General features: G+C 48.9%; 1 protein-coding gene across 1 annotated transcript in view; it reads right to left on the bottom strand.

Moving 5' to 3' along the window:
* STAB1 (stabilin 1) overlaps nucleotides 1-23,791 on the bottom strand; it is a 1,212,756-nt gene that overhangs the window by 872,258 nt on the left and 316,707 nt on the right. The window contains exon 8 of the mRNA XM_085624210.1: nucleotides 12,948-13,067. Within this exon, the coding sequence (XP_085480336.1) occupies nucleotides 12,948-13,067 (120 nt within the window). The remainder of the gene's footprint in view (nucleotides 1-12,947; nucleotides 13,068-23,791) is intronic.

The following is a 23,791-nucleotide window of genomic DNA, read 5'->3' on the forward strand; positions in this document are numbered from 1 at the left end:
AGGGAGTGTCTGATGAAGATGCTGTCCAATGGATGGAATCTCTGATGAAGGTACTGCCCAATGGAGGGAATGTCTTGGAATGTCTAATGAAGATGGTTTCCAATAGAGGGAACGTCTGATGAAGATGCTGTCCCATGCAGGGACTATCTAATGACGATGGTGTCCAATGGAAGTACTGCCCAATGGAGGTAATGTCTAAAGAAGATGGTGTCCAATGGAGGGAATGTCTGATGAAGATGCTTCCCAATGGAGGGAGAGTCTGATGAAGATGCTTCCCAATGGAGGGAGTGTCTGATGAAGATGCTGTCCAATGGAGGGAACGTCTGATGAAGATGCTGTCCAATGGAAGGAATGCCTGATGAAGATGCTGCCCAGTGGAGGGAGTGTCTGATGAAGATGCTGTCCAATGGGGGTACTGCCCAAGGGACGGTATGTCTGATGAAGACACTTTCCAATGGACGTTCTGCCCAATGAAGGTAATTTCTAATGAAGATGATACCCAATGGAGGGAACGTCTGATGAAGATACTGTTAAAGGGATGGAACGTCTGTGTCACGGGGCCGCGGGGTCCCCTGTGATGTCCGATACACATTCACCTGGCCGATACCCTGTCTTTTCCCAACAGCCTCACGAGGAGGAATATGACCCCAATATATCCGAAGATCCGCTGAGCAGGACGGGCGCCTTTAAGATTCCCGGGAATGATGCAGAACCCGCCCCCAACTATCATGTGACCTGCCCTCTACCACTGAAAAGGGAGCAGCCTCTCTACGTCGGGGGAACCAAACCTCGAGGACGAGAAGCAGACGTGAAGAACCTTGCATCGGTAACCAAGGAGTCGGAGAGCTTCGTAGACTCCGCGGCGGACGGAGAGTCGAGGAGACCCACGGACGAAAGCGGAGGCGGAAGACGAAAGCCAGGAGGCCAACCGGAAGGTGTTTCGCCCAGCCACGTACCTGGAGGCGTGTGCCTCACCCAGGTACGCGGGCGTATGGCAGGGTGGTTCGGGAGGCGGGAGAAGGTGTAGTCGGCTCTCCCTTCTGTGTACCCACGTCCTATCCGGGATCACTGCACTTCCTGTAAATATGAGCACCGGTGTCCCTCACACCCTTCCCCAACAATACATATAGAAGCAGGCGATTACATTGCTCTTCTTGTTTCTCTTGCCTTACATGCTCCACCGATGGCCCGGCCTTGAACCAAGAGCCAAGAGAACCCTCCAGGCACCCTAGCAGCATACCGACCCGCCCAAGGAACCACGAGGAGGAACGCCCATAGAAAGACTCTGTAGTTTATTGTATATACCTTTTGACTGAACCGTAAAGGTTGCTTGCCGTTAAGGTGCTACTACGCTGCAGAAGAGAAATAAAACACCTTTAGTCTCGCACCATCTGCCTCCACGTGTCTGCCTATAGAACGGTCCCCCGCAAAACGTAGTCCCGAAGGCCAGCCCAGGGTTACATACATGACAGTCTGATAAAGATGCTGTCCAAGGGAGGGAATGTCCAATGGAGGGATTGCCTGATAAAGATGCTGTCCAACGGAGGGAATGTCTGATGGCGATGCTGTCCAATCGAGGGAATGTCTGATGGCGATGAAGTCCAACAGAGGGAATGTCTGATGGCGATGCTGTCGAATCGAGGGAATGTCTGATGAAGATGCTGTCCAATAGAGGAAATATCTGATCATGATGGTGTCCAATGGTGGTATACTGCCCAATGGAGAGAATGCCTGATGAAGACACTGTCTAATGGAAGTACTGACTAAAGGAGGTAATGTCTAATGAAGATGCTGTCCAATGGAGGGAATGTCTGATGTAGACGCTGTCCAATGGGGGGAATGTCTGATGAAGATGCTGTCCAATGGAGGGAATGTCTGATGAAGATATTGTCCAATGGAAGTACTGCCCAAAGGAGGTCATGTTTAATGAGGATTCTGTCCAATGGAGGTACTGTCTAATGAAGATACTGTCCAATGGAGGGAATGTCTGATGAAGAGGCTGTCCAATGGAGGGAATGTCTGATGTAGACGCTGTCCAATGGAGGAAATGTCTGATGAAGATGCTGTCCAGTGGAGGGAATGTCTGATGAAGACACTGTCCAATGGGGGAATGTCTGATGAAGATGCTGTCCAATGGAAGGAATTTCTGATGAAGATGCTGTCCAATGGGGGGGAATGTCAGATGAAAATGCTGTTGAATGGAGGGAACGTCTAATGAAGGTGCTGTTGAAGGGAGGGAATGTCAGATGAAGATGCTGTTGAACGGTGAGAACGTCAGATGAAGATGCTGTCCAAACGAAGCACTTCCCAAAGGAGGTAATGTCCAATGAAGATACTGTCCAATGGAGGGAATGTCTAATGAAGATGCTGTCCAATGGAGGGAATGTCTGATGAAGATGCTGTCCAATGAAAGGACAGCCCACAGGAGGTAATGTCTAATGAAGATACTGTCCAATTGAGGGAATGTCTTATGAAGATGCTGTCCAATGGAGGTAATGTCTAACGAAGATGCTGTCCAGTGGAGGGAATGTCTGATGAAGATATTGTCCAATGGAGGGAATGTCTGATGAAGATAATGTCCAATGGAGGGAATGTCTGATGAAGATGCTGTCCAATGGAAGTACTGCCCAAAAGGAGGAAATGTCTAATGAAGATGCTGTTCAGTGAAGGGAATGTCTGATGAAGATGCTGTCCAATGGAGGTAATGTCTTATGAAGATCCTTCCGAATGGAGGTAATGTCTAACGAAGATTCTGTCCAATGGAGGGAATGTCTGATGATGATGCTGACCAATGGAAGTACTGCTGAATGGAGGTAATGTCTAACGAAGATGCTGTCAATCGAGATGCTGTCCAATGGAGAGAATGTCTGATGAAAATGCTGTCCAATGGAGGGAACGTCTGATGAAGATGCTGACCAATGGAAGTACTGCTGAATGGAGGTAATGTCTAACGAAGATGCTGTCAATCGAGATACTGTCCAATGGAGGGAATGTCTGATGAAAATGCTGTCCAATGGAGGGACTGCCGAATGGAGGGAATGTCTGATGACAACACTGTCCAATGGAAGTAATTGAGGGAATGTCTTATGAAGATGCTGTCCAATGGAGGTAATGTCTGATGAAGATGCTGTCCAATGGATGGAATCTCTGATGAAGATACTATCCAATGGGGGTAATGTCTGATGAAGATACTATCCAATGGGGGTAATGTCTGATGAAGATGCTGTTCAATGGAAGTACTGCCCAAAAGAGGAAATGTCTAATGAAGATGCTGTCCAGTGGAGGGAATGTCTGATGAAGACGCTGTCCAATGGGGGGGGGGGGACATCTGATGAAGATACTGTCCAATGGGGGGAATGTCTGATGAAAATGCTGTTGAATGGAGGGAGCGTCTAATGAAGGTGCTGTCCAATGGAAGCACTTCCCAAAGGAGGTAATGTCCAATGAAGATACTGTCCAATTGAGAGAATGTCTTATGAAGATGCTGTCCAATGAAGGTAATGTCTGATGAAGATGCTGTCCAATGGAGGGAATGTCTGATGAAGATGTTGTCCAATGGAAGTACTGCCCTAAGGAGGAAATGCCTAATGAAGATGCTGTCCAGTGGACGGAATGTCTGATGAAGACGCTGTCCAATGGGGGAATGTCTGATGAAGATGCTATCCAATAGAGGGAATGACTGATGAAGATGTTGTCCAATGGAAGTACTGCCCTATGGAGCGATTGTCTTATGAAGATGCTGTCCAATAGAGGGAATGTCTGATGAAGTTGCTGTCCAATGGGGGAACATCTGATGAAGATGCTGCTGGAAAGAGGTAATGTCTAATGAAGGTGCTGTCGAATGGTGGGAACGTCGGATGAAGATGCTGCCTAATGGAAGCACTGCCCAAAGGAGGTAATGTCCAATGAAGATGCTGTTCAATGGAGGGAATGTCTGATGAAGATGCTGTTCAATGGAGGGAATGTCTGATGAAGATGCTGTTCAATGGAGGTACTGTCTGATGAAGATGCTGTCCAATGGAAGCACTGCCCAATGGAGGGAATGTTTAACGAAGATGCTGTCCAATGGAGGGAATGTCTGATGACAACACTGTCCAATGGAAGCACTGCCGAAAGGAGGTAATGTCTGATGAAGATGGTCTCCAATGGAGGGAATCTCTGATGAAGATAGTGTCCAATGGAGGGAATTTCTGATGAAGATGCTGTCCAATGGGGGGGAATGTCAGATGAAAATGCTGTTGAATGGAGGGAACGTCTAATGAAGGTGCTGTTGAAGGGAGGGAATGTCAGATGAAGATGCTGTTGAACGGTGAGAACGTCAGATGAAGATGCTGTCCAAACGAAGCAATTCCCAAAGGAGGTAATGTCCAATGAAGATACTGTCCAATGGAGGGAATGTCTAATGAAGATGCTGTCCAATGGAGGGAATGTCTGATGAAGATGCTGTCCAATGAAAGGACAGCCCACAGGAGGTAATGTCTAATGAAGATACTGTCCAATTGAGGGAATGTCTTATGAAGATGCTGTCCAATGGAGGTAATGTCTAACGAAGATGCTGTCCAGTGGAGGGAATGTCTGATGAAGATATTGTCCAATGGAGGGAATGTCTGATGAAGATAATGTCCAATGGAGGGAATGTCTGATGAAGATGCTGTCCAATGGAAGTACTGCCCAAAAGGAGGAAATGTCTAATGAAGATGCTGTTCAGTGAAGGGAATGTCTGATGAAGATGCTGTCCAATGGAGGTAATGTCTTATGAAGATCCTTCCGAATGGAGGTAATGTCTAACGAAGATTCTGTCCAATGGAGGGAATGTCTGATGATGATGCTGACCAATGGAAGTACTGCTGAATGGAGGTAATGTCTAACGAAGATGCTGTCAATCGAGATGCTGTCCAATGGAGAGAATGTCTGATGAAAATGCTGTCCAATGGAGGGAACGTCTGATGAAGATGCTGACCAATGGAAGTACTGCTGAATGGAGGTAATGTCTAACGAAGATGCTGTCAATCGAGATACTGTCCAATGGAGGGAATGTCTGATGAAAATGCTGTCCAATGGAGGGACTGCCGAATGGAGGGAATGTCTGATGACAACACTGTCCAATGGAAGTAATTGAGGGAATGTCTTATGAAGATGCTGTCCAATGGAGGTAATGTCTGATGAAGATGCTGTCCAATGGATGGAATCTCTGATGAAGATACTATCCAATGGGGGTAATGTCTGATGAAGATACTATCCAATGGGGGTAATGTCTGATGAAGATGCTGTTCAATGGAAGTACTGCCCAAAAGAGGAAATGTCTAATGAAGATGCTGTCCAGTGGAGGGAATGTCTGATGAAGACGCTGTCCAATGGGGGGGGGGGACATCTGATGAAGATACTGTCCAATGGGGGGAATGTCTGATGAAAATGCTGTTGAATGGAGGGAGCGTCTAATGAAGGTGCTGTCCAATGGAAGCACTTCCCAAAGGAGGTAATGTCCAATGAAGATACTGTCCAATTGAGAGAATGTCTTATGAAGATGCTGTCCAATGAAGGTAATGTCTGATGAAGATGCTGTCCAATGGAGGGAATGTCTGATGAAGATGTTGTCCAATGGAAGTACTGCCCAAAGGAGGAAATGCCTAATGAAGATGCTGTCCAGTGGACGGAATGTCTGATGAAGACGCTGTCCAATGGGGGAATGTCTGATGAAGATGCTATCCAATAGAGGGAATGACTGATGAAGATGTTGTCCAATGGAAGTACTGCCCTATGGAGCGATTGTCTTATGAAGATGCTGTCCAATAGAGGGAATGTCTGATGAAGTTGCTGTCCAATGGGGGAACATCTGATGAAGATGCTGCTGGAAAGAGGTAATGTCTAATGAAGGTGCTGTCGAATGGTGGGAACGTCGGATGAAGATGCTGCCTAATGGAAGCACTGCCCAAAGGAGGTAATGTCCAATGAAGATGCTGTTCAATGGAGGGAATGTCTGATGAAGATGCTGTTCAATGGAGGGAATGTCTGATGAAGATGCTGTTCAATGGAGGTACTGTCTGATGAAGATGCTGTCCAATGGAAGCACTGCCCAATGGAGGGAATGTTTAACGAAGATGCTGTCCAATGGAGGGAATGTCTGATGACAACACTGTCCAATGGAAGCACTGCCGAAAGGAGGTAATGTCTGATGAAGATGGTCTCCAATGGAGGGAATCTCTGATGAAGATAGTGTCCAATGGAGGGAATGTCTGATGAAGATGCTGCCCAATGGAAGCACTGCCCACTGGAGGGAATGTCTAACGAAGATGCTGTCCAATGGAGGGAATGTCTGATGAAGATGCTGTCCGATGGAAGTACAGCCCAAAGGAGGTAATGTCTGATGAAGATGGTCTCCAATGGAGGGAATCTCTGATGAAGATAGTGTCCAATGGAGGTAATGTCCGATGAAGATGCTGTCCAATGGAGGGAATGTCTGATGAAGATGCTGTCCAGTGGAGGGAATGTCTGATGAAGATGCTGTCCAGTGGAGGGAATGCGTGATGAAGCCAAAAGCATGTATTGCTCCATGGTTATATTTTCAAAAGGAGGTGGAGTTTAATGGAGTTTCTGGCTAATTTAAAGAAAGTCTGAATCCTACTCCATGCACTTCATCGACTATCTCATGGAAATATTGCCCAACGGAGAGACTGCTCAACTGAGGTGTCATCCAATCACAATCCTCCGCAATGAAGATGCTGTCCGATGGAAGCAAAGTTCAACTGAGGCCCCTTCCAGTGGTTGTACTGTCTAGTAGAAGGACTACTCAATGCAGGTCATGTAAGTAGCATCCAAAATAGGTGCTGTCCAGTCAAAAACTCCTCAATCGTAAAAGGGTTTGCTAATGGATGACTATCTGGTGGGGACGATGCTATTTAAATGAGGTAATGAGTGTTCGGAGTACTGTCTAATGTCGGCGCTATCCGTATAGTGTGAATCTACTTCAAAAACATTGGAGCCCCTTACAGGCCAAAGGGAGCAACTGTCTAATGGAGGTCATGTGTGGTCGAAGTACAGTGTAAAAGAGATACTATTCAATGGTGATATGTGTGCCTGTACGTATGCATGTACTAGTGGTATTTGTGCAGTGCAAACATAGCTAGGAAGCAGTTGAGACGTGTCGGAATAGGGTACTGCACAATGAAGGTCCTGTCCAGTTAAATTACTGTCTACTTGAGTTACTCTCTAAAGGACGTGCAGTGCCAAGCAGTTACCATATAATTTACGCCCAATGAAGTGACTGTACTGTCTGAAGGATGCACAGACCAATCATGGAACTGCAGTGTTTGATGAAGGAACAATTCAATGGAGGCCTTGTACACCAGAGATACTGTGCTGTAGGAACTGCCCATCAAAGTGTCAGTATGTATCAAGGGGCACGAATACCTTTACGCACCAGTCTCATGCAGCGGGCAAGTCTGAGGCTCATAAACGCACATGTCTTCACGAGAAAAAGTGTATGGAAGGTTGCTCAGAGTATTGATGCTGCCAGGACAGAAGCCTTGCGTCTCCGGTGAATGGACTCCATGAAACATCTGAGTAAAGGTGAAAAGGACTACATATCCCATGGGCTCACAGGACGCTCATGAGGCTTGACAATGGTGGCGGCCATCTTGACTGTCTGGAGAATAAGTTCCCTTGTTCTTAGCCTTCTTGCTAGGCAATCATAATGTATAGCTGCTGTATCCGGCATTTGCTTTTGGAATCCTTGACACCTGTTCTTGTACTGAAGCCGATGTAAGACATCTTGAATTCCTCTTGCATCACAGATGCAAGGTTAAGAGGCGTGCACTTGTTTGTTTTCACAAAGAATCATTCATTAGAATACAAACTTTTTTGCACTTTATGGTACTGTGATATATGTAAAAAATCTACTTTTTCCCTGGTTCCTATTCTTTCACTCATCAAGATACTAATGGTATTTTAACTCTGCTCATTCAGAAACCTCCAACTGGTTTCTTAGTGCGTGGGTACCTTGATAATATACAAATTCATGTTATTTAGGCCACATTTATGTAGCTTTGGGTTTTTGATGACCTAATAGGGAATTTTTGCGATTTGCTATTTAGTAATCGCAAACACCGATGTGCAAATGTGCGTTTCACACATTAAGCGATTCCCAATGGGTTACAAATAGACCTACCTCATCAGCATTTAGTTTTCTTTTAATTTTTTAACAGTGTGCAGTGGTCCATGGGAGGTAGTGGAGAAGTGTGGCTCAATGGTTAGAGCGGCAGACCCTGATGCAGAGATCTGGCCCGGGACCAGGGTTCAATTCCCGCCTCGGTGGGTCTTGGGCTCAAAAAATTCCACGGACCTGATAATTCTCGCCTCGGTGCCTATTCCAATCATGGAGTCCCACTCTGCAACTCTGGGCAATAGCTTGCTTAATCTCCACAACGGCCCCCACAACGCTAAGGATGCCTGCCTCCACCTTGGGGGTGCCCAGGAGGGGATGCCTCACAGGGAAAGCCAGGATGGGTTCCACAGCGGTATTCGTACAAGCGCCTTGAGACCCTTGCGGGTGAGTAGTGCGCTATACAAGTATCAATTTACATTCACATTTACAGTGGTCCATGGAGGTAGTGGTCCATGGGAGGCAGAGGTCCATAGGAGGCAGTGGTCCATGGGTGGTAGTGGTCCATGGGAGGCAGTGGTCCATGGGAGGCAGGGGTCCATGGGAGGCAGTGGTCCATGGGAGGCAGTGGTCCATGGGAGGCAGTGGTTCACGGGAGGGGAGGCAGTGATCCATGGGAGGCTGTGGTCCATGGGAGGCAGTAGTCCACGGGAGGCAGTGGTTCATGGGAGGCAGTGGTTCATGGTAGGCAGTCGTCCATGGGAGGCAGTGGTCCACGGGAGGGGAGGCAGTGATCCATGGGAGGCAGTGGTCCATGGGAGGCGGTGATCCATGGGAGGCAGTGGTCCACCGGAGGGGAGGCAGTGGTCCATGGGAGGCAGTGGTTCATGGGAGGCAGTGGTCCATGGGAGGCAGAGGTCCATGGGAGGCAGTGGTTCATGGGAGGCAGTGGTCCATGGGAGGCAGTGGTCCATGGGAGGCAGTGGTCCATGGGAGGCAGAGGTCAATGGGAGGCAGTGGTCCATGGGAGGAATGGGAGGCAGTGGTCCATGGGAGGCAGTGGCCCATGGGAGACAGTGGTACATGGGAAGCAGTGGTTCATGGGAGGCAGTGGTTCATGGGAGGCAGTGGTCCATGGGAGGCAGTGGTTCATGGGAGGCAGTGGTCCATGGGAGGGGAGGCGGTGGTCCATGGGAGACAGTGGTCCATGGAAGGCAATGGTTCATGGGAGGCAGTGGTCCATGGGAGGCAGTGGTTCATGGGAGGCAGTGGTCCATGGGACCACTGCCTGCTCTTGAAAGACGTTTTTACAAATCTTCACAAAGATGTAGGGTTCCCTTGGGGACTCCTCCAGTTTGGGAATGGGTTACCACCTACTTGAAGTGCATCTGGTCACAGAGGCACTGTACTGTATGCTGTAGGCGCTGTCTAATTGACGAACCATCGTATAGCACTATTGACTAATGGAGGCAATATTCAGCGGAGGGGTCTGTATGACAGAGGTACTGCTCCAATGCGCTCTGGTAGTATCCAATTGAAAAACGGGTAAGCAGCTACTGTATTCTGGATGACTCGTCAAATGGAGGTAAATAACTGTCCGCTGGAGATACTGTCCAATGAAGGTATTATACATTGGGCCACTTTATGTACAGCATCTGACAGAGGTACACCACTTTCTGATAGAGGTACTGCACTATCTGATAGAGGCACAGCACTATCTGATAGAGGTACAGCACTATCTGATAGAGGGACAGCACTATGCGATAGAGGTACATCACTTTCTGATAGAGGTACAACACTATCTGAAGAAGGTACCACACTATCTGATAGAGGTATAGCACTATCTGATAGAGGCACAGCACTATCTGATAGAGGCACAGCACTGTCTGATAAGAGGCACAGCACTATCTGATAAGAGGCACAGCACTATCCGATAGAGGTACATCACTTTCTGATAGAGGTACTGCATTATCTGATGGAGGTACCGCACTATCTGATAGAGGTACAGCACTATCCGATAGAGGTACAGCACTTTCTGATAGAGGCATAGCACTATCTGATAGAGGCACAGCACTATCTGATGGCGGTACATCACTATCTGATGGAGGTAATGCACTATCTGATGGAGGTACAGCACTATCTGACAGAGGTACAACACTATCCGATAGAGGTACAGCACTTTCTGATAGAGGCACAGCACGATCTGATGGAGGTACCGCACTATATGTTGGAGATACAACACTATTTAATGGAGGTACTGCACTATAAAATCAAGGTACAGCACTATCTAATGGAGGTACAGCACTACCTGTTGGAGGTACATCATTATCTGTTGGAAGTAGAACACTGTGTGATGGAGGTACTGCACTATCTGATGGAGGTGCGTCACTCTCTGAGGGGGGTACATCACTATCTGATGGAGGCATATCACTATGTGATAGAGGTACTCTCCTATCCAATGGAGGTACAGCACTATCTGATGGAGGTACTGTCCAATGGAGTTACTGTACTCTCTGATGGAGTTATTGCACTATCTGATGGAGGTACAGCATTATCTCACGGAGGTAATGCACTATGCGACTGTGGTACTGCAGTATCTAATGGAGGAAATGCATATCTGATGGAGGTACAGCACTATCTGATGGAGGTAATGCACTATCTGATGGAGGTACAGCACTATCTGATGGAGGTAATGCACTATCTGATGGAGGTAATGCACTATCTTATGGAGGTACTGCATTATCTGATGGAGGTAATGCACTATCTGATGGAGGTACAGCACTATCTGATGGAGGTACTGTATTATGTGGTGGAGGTACTGCACTATCTGATGGAGGTACAGCACTATCTGATAAAGGTACTACATTATGTGGTGGAGGTACTGCATTATCTGATAGAAGCACAGCACTAACCTATGGTGGTACCGCACTATGTAATGGCGGTACAGCACTATCTGTTGGAGGTAAGGCTCTATCTGATGATGGTACATCACTAACCATAACCGTGTGATTAGACGTCCAAGAGGTGGGTAAGGAGCTAGGACCCTGCAGCGAGGCTGACCCAAGGTTAGTAAGGGGTTGACGTCCAAGAGGTGGGTAAGGTGTTAGGACCCTGCAGCGAGGCTGACCTAAGGTTAGTAAGGGGTTGACGTCCAAGAGGTGGGTAAGGAGTTAGGACCCTGCAGCTAGGCTTACCTAAGGTTAGTAAAGGGTTGACGTCCAAGAGGTGGGTAAGGAGTTAGGACACTGCAGCAAGGCTGACCCTAAGGTTAGTAAGGGGTTGACGTCCAAGAGGTGGGTAAGAAGCTAGGACCCTGCAGCAAGGCTGACCTAAGGTCAGTAAGGGGTGACGTCCCAGAGGTGGGTAAGGAGCTAGGACCCTGCAGCTAGGCTGACCTAAGGTTAGTAAGGGGTTGACGTCCAAGAGGTAGGTAAGGAGCTAGGACCCTGCAGCTAGGCTGACCCTAAGGTTAGTAAGGAGTTGACGTCCAAGAGGTGGGTAAGGAGTTAGGACCCTGCAGCTAGGCTGACCTAAGGTTAGTAAGGGGTTGATGTCCAAGAGGTGGGTAAGGAGTTAGGACCCTGCAGCTAGGCTGACCTAAGGTTAGTAAGGGGTGATGTCCAAGAGGTGGGTGAGGTGTTAGGACCCTGCAGCGAGGCTGACCTCAGGTTAGTAAGGGGTGACGTCCAAGAGGTGGGTAAGGAGTTAGGACCCTGCAGCGAGGCTGACCTAAGGTTAGTAAGGGGTGACATCCAAGAGGTGGGTGAGGAGCTAGGACCCTGCAGCGAGGGTGACCTAAGGTCAGTAAGGGGTGACGTCCAAGAGGTGGGTGAGGAGCTAGGACCCTGCAGCTAGGCTGACCTAAGGTTAGTAAGGGGTTGACGTCCAAGAGGTAGGTAAGGAGCTAGGACCCTGCAGCTAGGCTGACCCTAAGGTTAGTAAGGGGTTGACGTCCAAGAGGTGGGTAAGGAGTTAGGACCCTGCAGCTAGGCTGACCTAAGGTTAGTAAGGGGTTGATGTCCAAGAGGTGGGTAAGGAGTTAGGACCCTGCAGCTAGGCTGACCTAAGGTTAGTAAGGGGTGACGTCCAAGAGGTGGGTGAGGTGTTAGGACCCTGCAGCGAGGCTGACCTCAGGTTAGTAAGGGGTGACGTCCAAGAGGTGGGTAAGGAGTTAGGACCCTGCAGCGAGGCTGACCTAAGGTTAGTAAGGGGTTGACGTCCAAGAGGTGGGTAAGGAGTTAGGACCCTGCAGCTAGGCTGACCTAAGGTTAGTAAGGGGTTGACGTCCAAGAGGTAGGTAAGGAGCTAGGACCCTGCAGCTAGGCTGACCCTAAGGTTAGTAAGGGGTTGACGTCCAAGAGGTGGGTAAGGAGTTAGGACCCTGCAGCTAGGCTGACCTAAGGTTAGTAAGGGGTTGATGTCCAAGAGGTGGGTAAGGAGTTAGGACCCTGCAGCTAGGCTGACCTAAGGTTAGTAAGGGGTGACGTCCAAGAGGTGGGTGAGGTGTTAGGACCCTGCAGCGAGGCTGACCTCAGGTTAGTAAGGGGTGACGTCCAAGAGGTGGGTAAGGAGTTAGGACCCTGCAGCGAGGCTGACCTAAGGTTAGTAAGGGGTTGACGTCCAAGAGGTGGGTAAGGAGTTAGGACACTGCAGCAAGACTGACCCTAAGGTTTGTAAGTGTTGTTCTTGGGAGCCGGAAGGGTCAGAGTATTGTGCATCTTTCTCCTTCCTGCCCCCCCCCCCCCCCCCCGCCCCCGGTACTCTTTACATCTTATCTCTGCATCCTCAGTGTGCGTGCACAGGGCTGGCTCTCTAAGGCAGGACATAGAATAAAACCCTGAGGTCTCACGCGTGCAGGAGGCGCCATCCTTCTCGTAGCCGGGCAGACATTCACAGGTCGGGGCCCCCTCTGCGGGGTCCCTGCAGTGCGAGTTCACTCCACAGTCCAAGGCTCTGCAGGCAGGGGACTCTGGGAGGGAGAAAGAGAGAGATGAGCTATTCATAAGAGGCCAAGCATCAGCAGGGGTGGACATTCAGCAGAGGAGGGCCCATTGGGCGCCCAGATACCCTCGCGGGTGACAAGCAGCGCTATACAAATATTACTAGATTCATTCAGCAGGACTGGGGCGTTAAGCAGGGGGTGGTGGAACATCAGAAGGGGGGCAGCATTCTGCAGGAGTATGGAAGTGACGTGTGGTGTACACAAGCCCAGCAGCAGAGCGCTGTCGAATGGCAAAGGCAGGAGTAAAGTCAACGAGTGACAGGAGCAGAAGCGGCGATGTGGACTCGGGAGCCTAGCTTGGTCAGTATGATGGGGGGGGGGGGCGATTTCCCAACAATCCCGCTGGGACATCTTGTTAAAACACATTATGAGACCCAGGAGTTGAGGGGGTCTTAAGGGGCAGTGGAAAGAGAGGAGTGAGGATTGTTGGGGTGCAAAATTCATTCAAAACATAGAAGAGAGAAAGTGTGTGTGTCAGTGTGGGCGAGTAAAAGTCCAGGTGAAACATTACCGACCGAAAGCACTTGTACCCCCCCCCCCACCCCCACCCTCACTGAAGCTACACACCCCTGTGTAGACGGTTAATGCATTCTGACGTAGTGTTCTTGAAAGAGGGACGTCTTCGGCTCTCTCCTATATTGGGCAGTTGTGGGTTGTTCTGACGGATGCAGATGTTGTTCCAGATCCTGGGTGCATTGATGGTGACGGCAGGTTGTCCTGCTTTACGGTATTTTTACACTTCTCTGCCTCCAGTCCGATGGTGTCCTGGTGGCGGGTGCGTCGAGATACACAAGTGATGGCTACATATGTCAGTCATACATCATGATGGCAAGTGATGGCCAGACATGCCAGCCATGAGTCACAATGGCAAGTGATGGCCAGACATGCCAGCCATATGTCATGATGGCAAGTGATGGCCGGACATGCCAGCCATGAGTCACAATGGCAAGTAATGGCCAGACATACCAGTCAGTCACGATGGCAAGTGATGGCCAGACATTCCAGTCATGAGTCACGATGACAAGTGATGGCCAGACATCCCAGCCATATGTCATGATGGCAAGTGATGGCCAGACATGCCAGTCACACATCATGATGGCAAGTGATGGCCAGACATGCCAATCATGAGTCACAATGGCAAGTAATGGCCAGAAATGCCAGCCATATGCCATAATGGCAAGTGATGGCCGGACATGTCAGCCATGAGTCACAATGGCAAGTAATGGCCAGACATGCCAGTCATAAGTCACAATGGCAAGTGATGCCCTGACATTCCAGTCATGAGTCATGATGGCAAGTGATGGCCAGATATGCCAGTCATGAGTCACAATGGCAAGTGGTGGCCAGACATGCCAGTCATAAGACACGATGGCAAGTGATGGCCAGACATTCCAGTCATAGGTCACAATGGCAAGTGATGGCCAGACACTCCAGCCATAAGTCATGATGGCAAGTGATGGACAGACATGCCAGCCATATGTCATGATGGCAAGGGATGTCCAGACATGCCAGCCATATGTCATGATGGCAAGTGATGGCCAGACATGCCAGTCATGAGTCACAATGGCAAGTGATGGCCAGACATGCCAGTCATAAGTCATGATGGCAAGTGATGGCCAGACATGACAGCCATTAGTCACGATGGCAAGTGATGGCCAGATATGCCAGTCATGAGTCACAATGACAAGTGATGGACAGACATGCCAGTCATGATTCACGATGGCAAGTGATGGCCAGACATGCCAGTCATGAGTCACAATAGCAAGTGATGGGCAGACATGATAGTCATGAGTCATGATGGCAATTGATGGCCAGACATGCCAGTCATAGGTCACAATAGCAAGTGATGGCCAGACATACCAGTCATGAGTCACGATGCCAAGTGATGGCTAGACATGCGAGTCATGAGGCACAATGGCAAGTGATGGCCAGACATGCCAGTCGTAAGTCATGATGGCAAGTGATGGGCAGACATGCCAGTCAGAGGCCACAATAGCAAGTGATGGCCAGACATGCCAGCCATATATCATGATGGCAAGTGATGGCCAGACATGCCAGTCATGAGTCACAATGGCAAGTAAGGGCCAGACATACTAGTCAGAAGTCACAATGGCAAGTGATGGCCAGAAATTCCAGTCATAAGTCACGATGACAAGTGATGGCCTGACATTCCAGTCATGAGTCACGATGGCAAGTGATGGCCAGACATGCCAGTCATAAGTCACGATGTCAAGTGATGGCCAGACATGCCAGTCATGATGGCAAGTGATGGCCAGACATGCCAGCCATATGTCATGATGGCAAGTGATGGCCAGACATGCCAGTCATGAGTCATGATGGCAAGTGATGGCCATACATGATAGTCATGAGTCATGATGGTTTTGTCGATGATGCAGTAGGTTTTGAAGATGACGCGGGCAGCAAGAGGAACCAGTGGAGTCCTGTCAGTATGAGGTGATGTGATCATATTTCCTCATGCCCTGGATGAGATGTGCTGCTTTGGGCGATGCCTTTAAGGGGGGCCACTGTGGGGTGTGGGAGGCCATAGTGCAGGGCGTTAGCACCATCCAGATGCAGAAGTACGAGGGCTTGAACTGAAGCTCAGAAGTGGATTTCTGGAAGAAACTGTTTCCCTATATTTAGAACGGAGATCAGGGACTCTGCCTTCTCTGGGCGTGGCAATGTGTCCCCCGTGGGGCGGTCCGACTCCAGTGTGAACGGAGATCAGGGACTCGGCCTTCTCTGGGCCTGGCAATGTGTCCCCTGTGGGGTGGTCCGACTCCAGTGTGAACGGAGATCAGGGACTCAGCCTTCTCTGGGCCTGGCAATGTGTCCCCCGTGGGGCGGTCCGACTCCAGTGTGAACGGAGATCCGGGACTCGGCCTTCTCTGGGCCTGGCAATGTGTCCCCCGTGGGGCGGTCCGACTCCAGTGTGAACGGAGATCCGGGACTCGGCCTTCTCTGGGCCTGGCAATGTGTCCCCCGTGGGGCGGTCCGACTCCAGTGTGAACGGAGATCCGGGACTCGGCCTTCTCTGGGCCTGGCAATGTGTCCCACGTGGGGCGGTCCGACTCCAGTGTGAACGGAGATCCGGGACTCGGCCTTCTCTGGGCCTGGCAATGTGTCCCCCGTGGGGCGGTCCGACTCCAGTGTGAACGGAGATCCGGGACTCGGCCTTCTCTGGGCCTGGCAATGTGTCCCACGTGGGGCGGTCCGACTCCAGTGTGAACGGAGATCCGGGACTCGGCCTTCTCTGGGCCTGGCAATGTGTCCCCCGTGGGGTGGTCCGACTCCAGTGTGAACGGTGATCCGGGACTCGGCCTTCTCTGGGCCTGGCAATGTGTCCCCCGTGGGGCGGTCCGACGCCAGTGTGAACGGAGATCCGGGACTTGGCCTTCTCTGGGCCTGGCAATGTGTCCCCCGTGGGGCGGTCCGACTCCAGGGTGAATCCAAGTGACTTGGTCTTTGGTGTAAGTTGGGGTGGGAACCTGTTCAGGTCCATGTCATTGAGCCTGGTTTGGAGGAGCTGTCGCATGTTGTTCTTGGCAAAGGCCAGGAATTCTACATTAGTGAGGATGAGCTCTGGGTCAGTGCTGGACGTCCAGCTCTGGATGGGGGCAGGCAGGGTTTGAGGCATTGGATGTCTCAAGTGGAGTGCGACCGCGACTTCAAGCAGAAATGTGTGAGTCATCAGCATACTGGTGAATCTTGATTGTCACTGGTGAGTAGACTCCCAAGAGGCTCCATGCAGAGGTTGAAGATGACTGGGCTGGATGTGTGCATGTGAATGGTGGAGTGCATGGGGGAGTATAGTGCTGTGCAGTGCATATGTGTTATATGCAGGAGCTGAGTGTATGTGTGCCTGTGACTGGTGCCATACATGGGAGATGTAGCGCTGTGCATTGCATATGTTTTATATGCAGGAGCTGAGTGTGTGCATGCTTGTGAATGGTGCAATATATGGGAGATGTAGTGCTGTGCAGTATGTTATGTACATGTGCTGGGTGCATGTGTGCCTGTGACTGGTGCCATACATGGGAGATGTAGTGCTGTGCAGTGTGTGTTTGTGTTATGTACATGTGCTGGGTGTATGTGTGCCTGTGAATGGTACAATACATGGGAGATGTAGTGCTGTGTATTGCATATGTTTTATATTCAGGAGCTGAGTGTATGTGTGCCTGTGAATGGTGCAATACATGGGAGGTGTAGTGCTGTGCATTGCATGTGTGTTATGCACATGTGCTGGGTGTATGTGTGCCTGTGAATGGTACAATACATGGGAGATGTAGTGCTGTGCATTGCATATGTTTTATATTCACGAGCTGAGTGTATGTGTGCCTGTGAATGGTGCAATACATGGGAGATGTAGTGCTGTGCAGTGTTTGTGTGTTATATGCAGGAGCTGAGTGTATGTATGCTTGTGAATGGTGCAATACATGGGAGATGTAGTGCTGTGCAGTGTTTGTGTGTTATATGCAGGAGCTGAGTATGTGTGTGCTTGTGAATGGTGCAATACATGGGAGATGTAGTGCTGTGCAGTGTTTGTGTGTTATATGCAGGACCTGAGTGTATGTATGCTTGTGAATGGTGCAATACATGGGAGATGTAGTGCTGTGCAGTGTTTGTGTGTTATATGCAGGAGCTGAGTGTATGTATGCTTGTGAATGGTGCAATATATGGGAGATGTAGTGCTGTGCAGTGTGTTATGTACATGTGCTGGGTGCATGTGTGCCTGTGACTGGTGCAATACATGGGAGATGTAGTGCTGTGCAGCGTGTGTTTGTGTTATGTACATGTGTTGAGTGTATGTGTGCCTGTGAATAGTGCAATACATAGGAGATGTAGTGCTGTGCATTGCATATGTTTTATATGCAGGAGCTGAGCGTGTGTGTGCCTGTGAATGGTGCAATACATGGGAGATGTAGTGCTGTGCAGTGTGTGTTATGTAGATGTGCTGTATGTGGGCCTGTGAATGATGCAGTACATGGGAGATGTAGTGCTGTGCAGTGTGTGTGTGTGTGTGTGTGTGTGTGTGTGTGTTATATGCAGGAGCTGAGTGTATGTGTGCCTGTGAATGGTGCAGTACATGGGAGATGTAGTGCTGTGCAATTGTGTGTGTGTGTGTTATATGCAGGAGCTGGGTGTATGTGTGCCTGTGAATGGTGCAATACATGGGAGATGTAGTGCCATGCAGTGTGTGTGTGTGTGTGTTATGTACATGTGCTGTATGTGTGCCTGTGAATGGTGCAGCACATGGGAGATGTAGTGCTGTGCAGTGTGTGTGTGTGTGTGTGTGTGTGTGTTATATGCAGGAGCTGAGTGTATGTGTGCCTGTGAATGGTGCAGTACATGGGAGATGTAGTGCTGTGCAATTGTGTGTGTGTGTGTTATATGCAGGAGCTGAGTGTATGTGTGCCTGTGAATGGTGCAATACATGGGAGATGTAGTGCCATGCAGTGTGTGTGTTATGTACATGTGCTGGGTGTGTGTGTGCTTGTGAATGGTGCAATACATGGGAGATGTAGTGCTGTGCAGTGTTTGTGTGTTATATGCAGGAGCTGAGTGTATGTATGCTTGTGAATGGTGCAATACATGGGAGATGTAGTGCTGTGCAGTGTTTGTGTGTTATATGCAGGAGCTGAGTGTATGTATGCTTGTGAATGGTGCAATATATGGGAGATGTAGTGCTGTACAGTGTGGTATGTACATGTGCTGGGTGCATGTGTGCCTGTGACTGGTGCAATACATGGGAGATGTAGTGCTGTGCAGCGTGTGTTTGTGTTATGTACATGTGTTGGGTGTATGTGTGCCTGTGAATAGTGCAATACATAGGAGATGTAGTGCTGTGCATTGCATATGTTTTATATGCAGGAGCTGAGTGTGTGTGTGCCTGTGAATGGTGCAATACATGGGAGATGTAGTGCTGTGCAGCGTGTGTTTGTGTTATGTACATGTGTTGGGTGTATGTGTGCCTGTGAATAGTGCAATACATAGGAGATGTAGTGCTGTGCATTGCATATGTTTTATATGCAGGAGCTGAGTGTGTGCATGCTTGTGAATGGTGCAATATATGGGAGATGTAGTGCTGTGCAGTATGTTATGTACATGTGCTGGGTGCATGTGCGCCTGTGACTGGTGCCATACATGGGAGATGTAGTGCTGTGCAGTGTGTGTTTGTGTTATGTACATGTGCTGGGTGTATGTGTGCCTGTGAATAGTGCAATACATAGGAGATGTAGTGCTGTGCATTGCATAGGTTTTATATTTAGGAGCTGAGTGTGTGTGTGCCTGTGAATGGTGCAATATATGGGAGCTGTAGTGCTGTGCAGTGTGTGTTATGTACATGTGCTGTATGTGTGCCTGTGAATGGTGCAGTACATGGGAGATGTAGTGCTGTGCAGTGTGTGTGTGTGTGTGTTATATGCAGGAGCTGAGTGTATGTGTGCCTGTGAATGGTGCAGTACATGGGAGATGTAGTGCTGTGCAATTGTGTGTGTTATATGCAGGAGCTGAGTGTATGTGTGCCTGTGAATGGTGCAATACATGGGAGATGTAGTGCTGTGCAGTGTGTGTGTATGTTATGTACATGTGCTGGGTGTATGTGTGCCTGTGAATGGTGCAATACATGGGAGATGTAGTGCTGTGCAGTGTGTGTGTGTGTTATGTACATGTGCTGGGTGTATGTGTGCCTGTGAATGGTGCAATATATGGGAGCTGTAGTGCTGTGCAGTGTGTGTTATGTACATGTGCTGTATGTGTGCCTGTGAATGGTGCAGTACATGGGAGATGTAGTGCTGTGCAGTGTGTGTGTGTGTGTGTTATATGCAGGAGCTGAGTGTATGTGTGCCTGTGAATGGTGCAGTACATGGGAGATGTAGTGCTGTGCAATTGTGTGTGTTATATGCAGGAGCTGAGTGTATGTGTGCCTGTGAATGGTGCAATACATGGGAGATGTAGTGCTGTGCAGTGTGTGTGTGTGTTATGTACATGTGCTGGGTGTATGTGTGCCTGTGAATGGTGCAATACATGGGAGATGTAGTGCTGTGCAGTGTGTGTGTGTGTTATGTACATGTGCTGAGTGTATGTGTGCCTGTGAATGGTGCAATACATGGGAGATGTAGTGCTGTGCAGTGTGTGTGTGTGTTATGTACATGTGCTGGGTGTATGTGTGCCTGTGAATGGTGCAATACATGGGAGATGTAGTGCCATGCAGTGTGTGTGTGTGTTATGTACATGTGCTGGGTGTGTGTGTGCCTGTGAATGGTGCAATACATGGGAGATGTAGTGCTTTGTATTGCATATGTTTTATATTCAGGAGCTGAGTGTATGTGTGCCTGTGAATGGTGCAATACATGGGAGATGTAGTGCTGTGCAGTGTGTGTGTGTGTTATGTACATGTGCTGGGTGTATGTGTGCCTGTGAATGGTGCAATACATGGGAGATGTAGTGCCATGCAGTGTGTGTGTGTGTGTTATGTACATGTGCTGGGTGTGTGTGTGCCTGTGAATGGTGCAATACATGGGAGATGTAGTGCTGTGTATTGCATATGTTTTATATGCAGGAGCTGAGTGTGTGTATGCTTGTGAATGGTGCAATACATGGGAGATGTAGTGCTGTGCAGTGTGTGTGTGTGTGTGTTATGTACATGTGCTGGGTGTATGTGTGCCTGTGAATGGTGCAATACATGGGAGATGTAGTGCTGTGCAGTGTGTGTGTGTGTTATGTACATGTGCTGGGTGTATGTGTGCCTGTGAATGGTGCAATATATGGGAGATGTAGTGCTGTGCAGTGTGTGTGTGTGTGTTATGTACATGTGCTGGGTGTATGTGTGCCTGTGAATGGTGCAGTACATGGGAGATGTAGTGCTGTGCAGTGTGTGTGTGTGTTATGTACATGTGCTGGGTGTATGTGTGCCTGTGAATGGTGCAATATATGGGAGCTGTAGTGCTGTGCAGTGTGTGTTATGTACATGTGCTGTATGTGTGCCTGTGAATGGTGCAGTACATGGGAGATGTAGTGCTGTGCAATTGTGTGTGTTATATGCAGGAGCTGAGTGTATGTGTGCCTGTGAATGGTGCAATACATGGGAGATGTAGTGCTGTGCAGTGTGTGTGTGTGTTATGTACATGTGCTGGGTGTATGTGTGCCTGTGAATGGTGCAATACATGGGAGATGTAGTGCTGTGCAGTGTGTGTGTGTGTTATGTACATGTGCTGGGTGTATGTGTGCCTGTGAATGGTGCAATATATGGGAGCTGTAGTGCTGTGCAGTGTGTGTTATGTACATGTGCTGTATGTGTGCCTGTGAATGGTGCAGTACATGGGAGATGTAGTGCTGTGCAGTGTGTGTGTGTGTGTGTTATATGCAGGAGCTGAGTGTATGTGTGCCTGTGAATGGTGCAGTACATGGGAGATGTAGTGCTGTGCAATTGTGTGTGTTATATGCAGGAGCTGAGTGTATGTGTGCCTGTGAATGGTGCAATACATGGGAGATGTAGTGCTGTGAAGTGTGTGTGTGTGTTATGTACATGTGCTGGGTGTATGTGTGCCTGTGAATGGTGCAATACATGGGAGATGTAGTGCTGTGCAGTGTGTGTGTGTGTTATGTACATGTGCTGGGTGTATGTGTGCCTGTGAATGGTGCAATACATGGGAGATGTAGTGCTGTGCAGTGTGTGTGTGTGTTATGTACATGTGCTGGGTGTATGTGTGCCTGTGAATGGTGCAATACATGGGAGATGTAGTGCCATGCAGTGTGTGTGTGTGTTATGTACATGTGCTGGGTGTGTGTGTGCCTGTGAATGGTGCAATACATGGGAGATGTAGTGCTGTGTATTGCATATGTTTTATATTCAGGAGCTGAGTGTATGTGTGCCTGTGAATGGTGCAATACATGGGAGATGTAGTGCTGTGCAGTGTGTGTGTGTGTTATGTACATGTGCTGGGTGTATGTGTGCCTGTGAATGGTGCAATATATGGGAGATGTAGTGCTGTGCAGTGTGTGTGTGTGTGTTATGTACATGTGCTGGGTGTATGTGTGCCTGTGAATGGTGCAGTACATGGGAGATGTAGTGCTGTGCAGTGTGTGTGTGTGTTATGTACATGTGCTGGGTGTATGTGTGCCTGTGAATGGTGCAATATATGGGAGCTGTAGTGCTGTGCAGTGTGTGTTATGTACATGTGCTGTATGTGTGCCTGTGAATGGTGCAGTACATGGGAGATGTAGTGCTGTGCAATTGTGTGTGTTATATGCAGGAGCTGAGTGTATGTGTGCCTGTGAATGGTGCAATACATGGGAGATGTAGTGCTGTGCAGTGTGTGTGTGTGTTATGTACATGTGCTGGGTGTATGTGTGCCTGTGAATGGTGCAATACATGGGAGATGTAGTGCTGTGCAGTGTGTGTGTGTGTTATGTACATGTGCTGGGTGTATGTGTGCCTGTGAATGGTGCAATATATGGGAGCTGTAGTGCTGTGCAGTGTGTGTTATGTACATGTGCTGTATGTGTGCCTGTGAATGGTGCAGTACATGGGAGATGTAGTGCTGTGCAGTGTGTGTGTGTGTGTGTTATATGCAGGAGCTGAGTGTATGTGTGCCTGTGAATGGTGCAGTACATGGGAGATGTAGTGCTGTGCAATTGTGTGTGTTATATGCAGGAGCTGAGTGTATGTGTGCCTGTGAATGGTGCAATACATGGGAGATGTAGTGCTGTGAAGTGTGTGTGTGTGTTATGTACATGTGCTGGGTGTATGTGTGCCTGTGAATGGTGCAATACATGGGAGATGTAGTGCTGTGCAGTGTGTGTGTGTGTTATGTACATGTGCTGGGTGTATGTGTGCCTGTGAATGGTGCAATACATGGGAGATGTAGTGCTGTGCAGTGTGTGTGTGTGTTATGTACATGTGCTGGGTGTATGTGTGCCTGTGAATGGTGCAATACATGGGAGATGTAGTGCCATGCAGTGTGTGTGTGTGTTATGTACATGTGCTGGGTGTGTGTGTGCCTGTGAATGGTGCAATACATGGGAGATGTAGTGCTGTGTATTGCATATGTTTTATATTCAGGAGCTGAGTGTATGTGTGCCTGTGAATGGTGCAATACATGGGAGATGTAGTGCTGTGCAGTGTGTGTGTGTGTTATGTACATGTGCTGGGTGTATGTGTGCCTGTGAATGGTGCAATACATGGGAGATGTAGTGCCATGCAGTGTGTGTGTGTGTGTTATGTACATGTGCTGGGTGTGTGTGTGCCTGTGAATGGTGCAATACATGGGAGATGTAGTGCTGTGTATTGCATATGTTTTATATGCAGGAGCTGAGTGTGTGTATGCTTGTGAATGGTGCAATACATGGGAGATGTAGTGCTGTGCAGTGTGTGTGTGTGTGTGTTATGTACATGTGCTGGGTGTATGTGTGCCTGTGAATGGTGCAATACATGGGAGATGTAGTGCTGTGCAGTGTGTGTGTGTGTGTTATGTACATGTGCTGGGTGTATGTGTGCCTGTGAATGGTGCAATATATGGGAGATGTAGTGCTGTGCAGTGTGTGTGTGTGTGTTATGTACATGTGCTGGGTGTATGTGTGCCTGTGAATGGTGCAGTACATGGGAGATGTAGTGCTGTGCAGTGTGTGTGTGTGTGTTATGTACATGTGCTGGGTGTATGTGTGCCTGTGAATGGTGCAATATATGGGAG

Source organism: Triturus cristatus, chromosome 9, assembly GCF_964204655.1.
Source record: "Triturus cristatus chromosome 9, aTriCri1.1, whole genome shotgun sequence".
NCBI classification, from domain to species: Eukaryota; Metazoa; Chordata; class Amphibia; order Caudata; family Salamandridae; genus Triturus; species Triturus cristatus.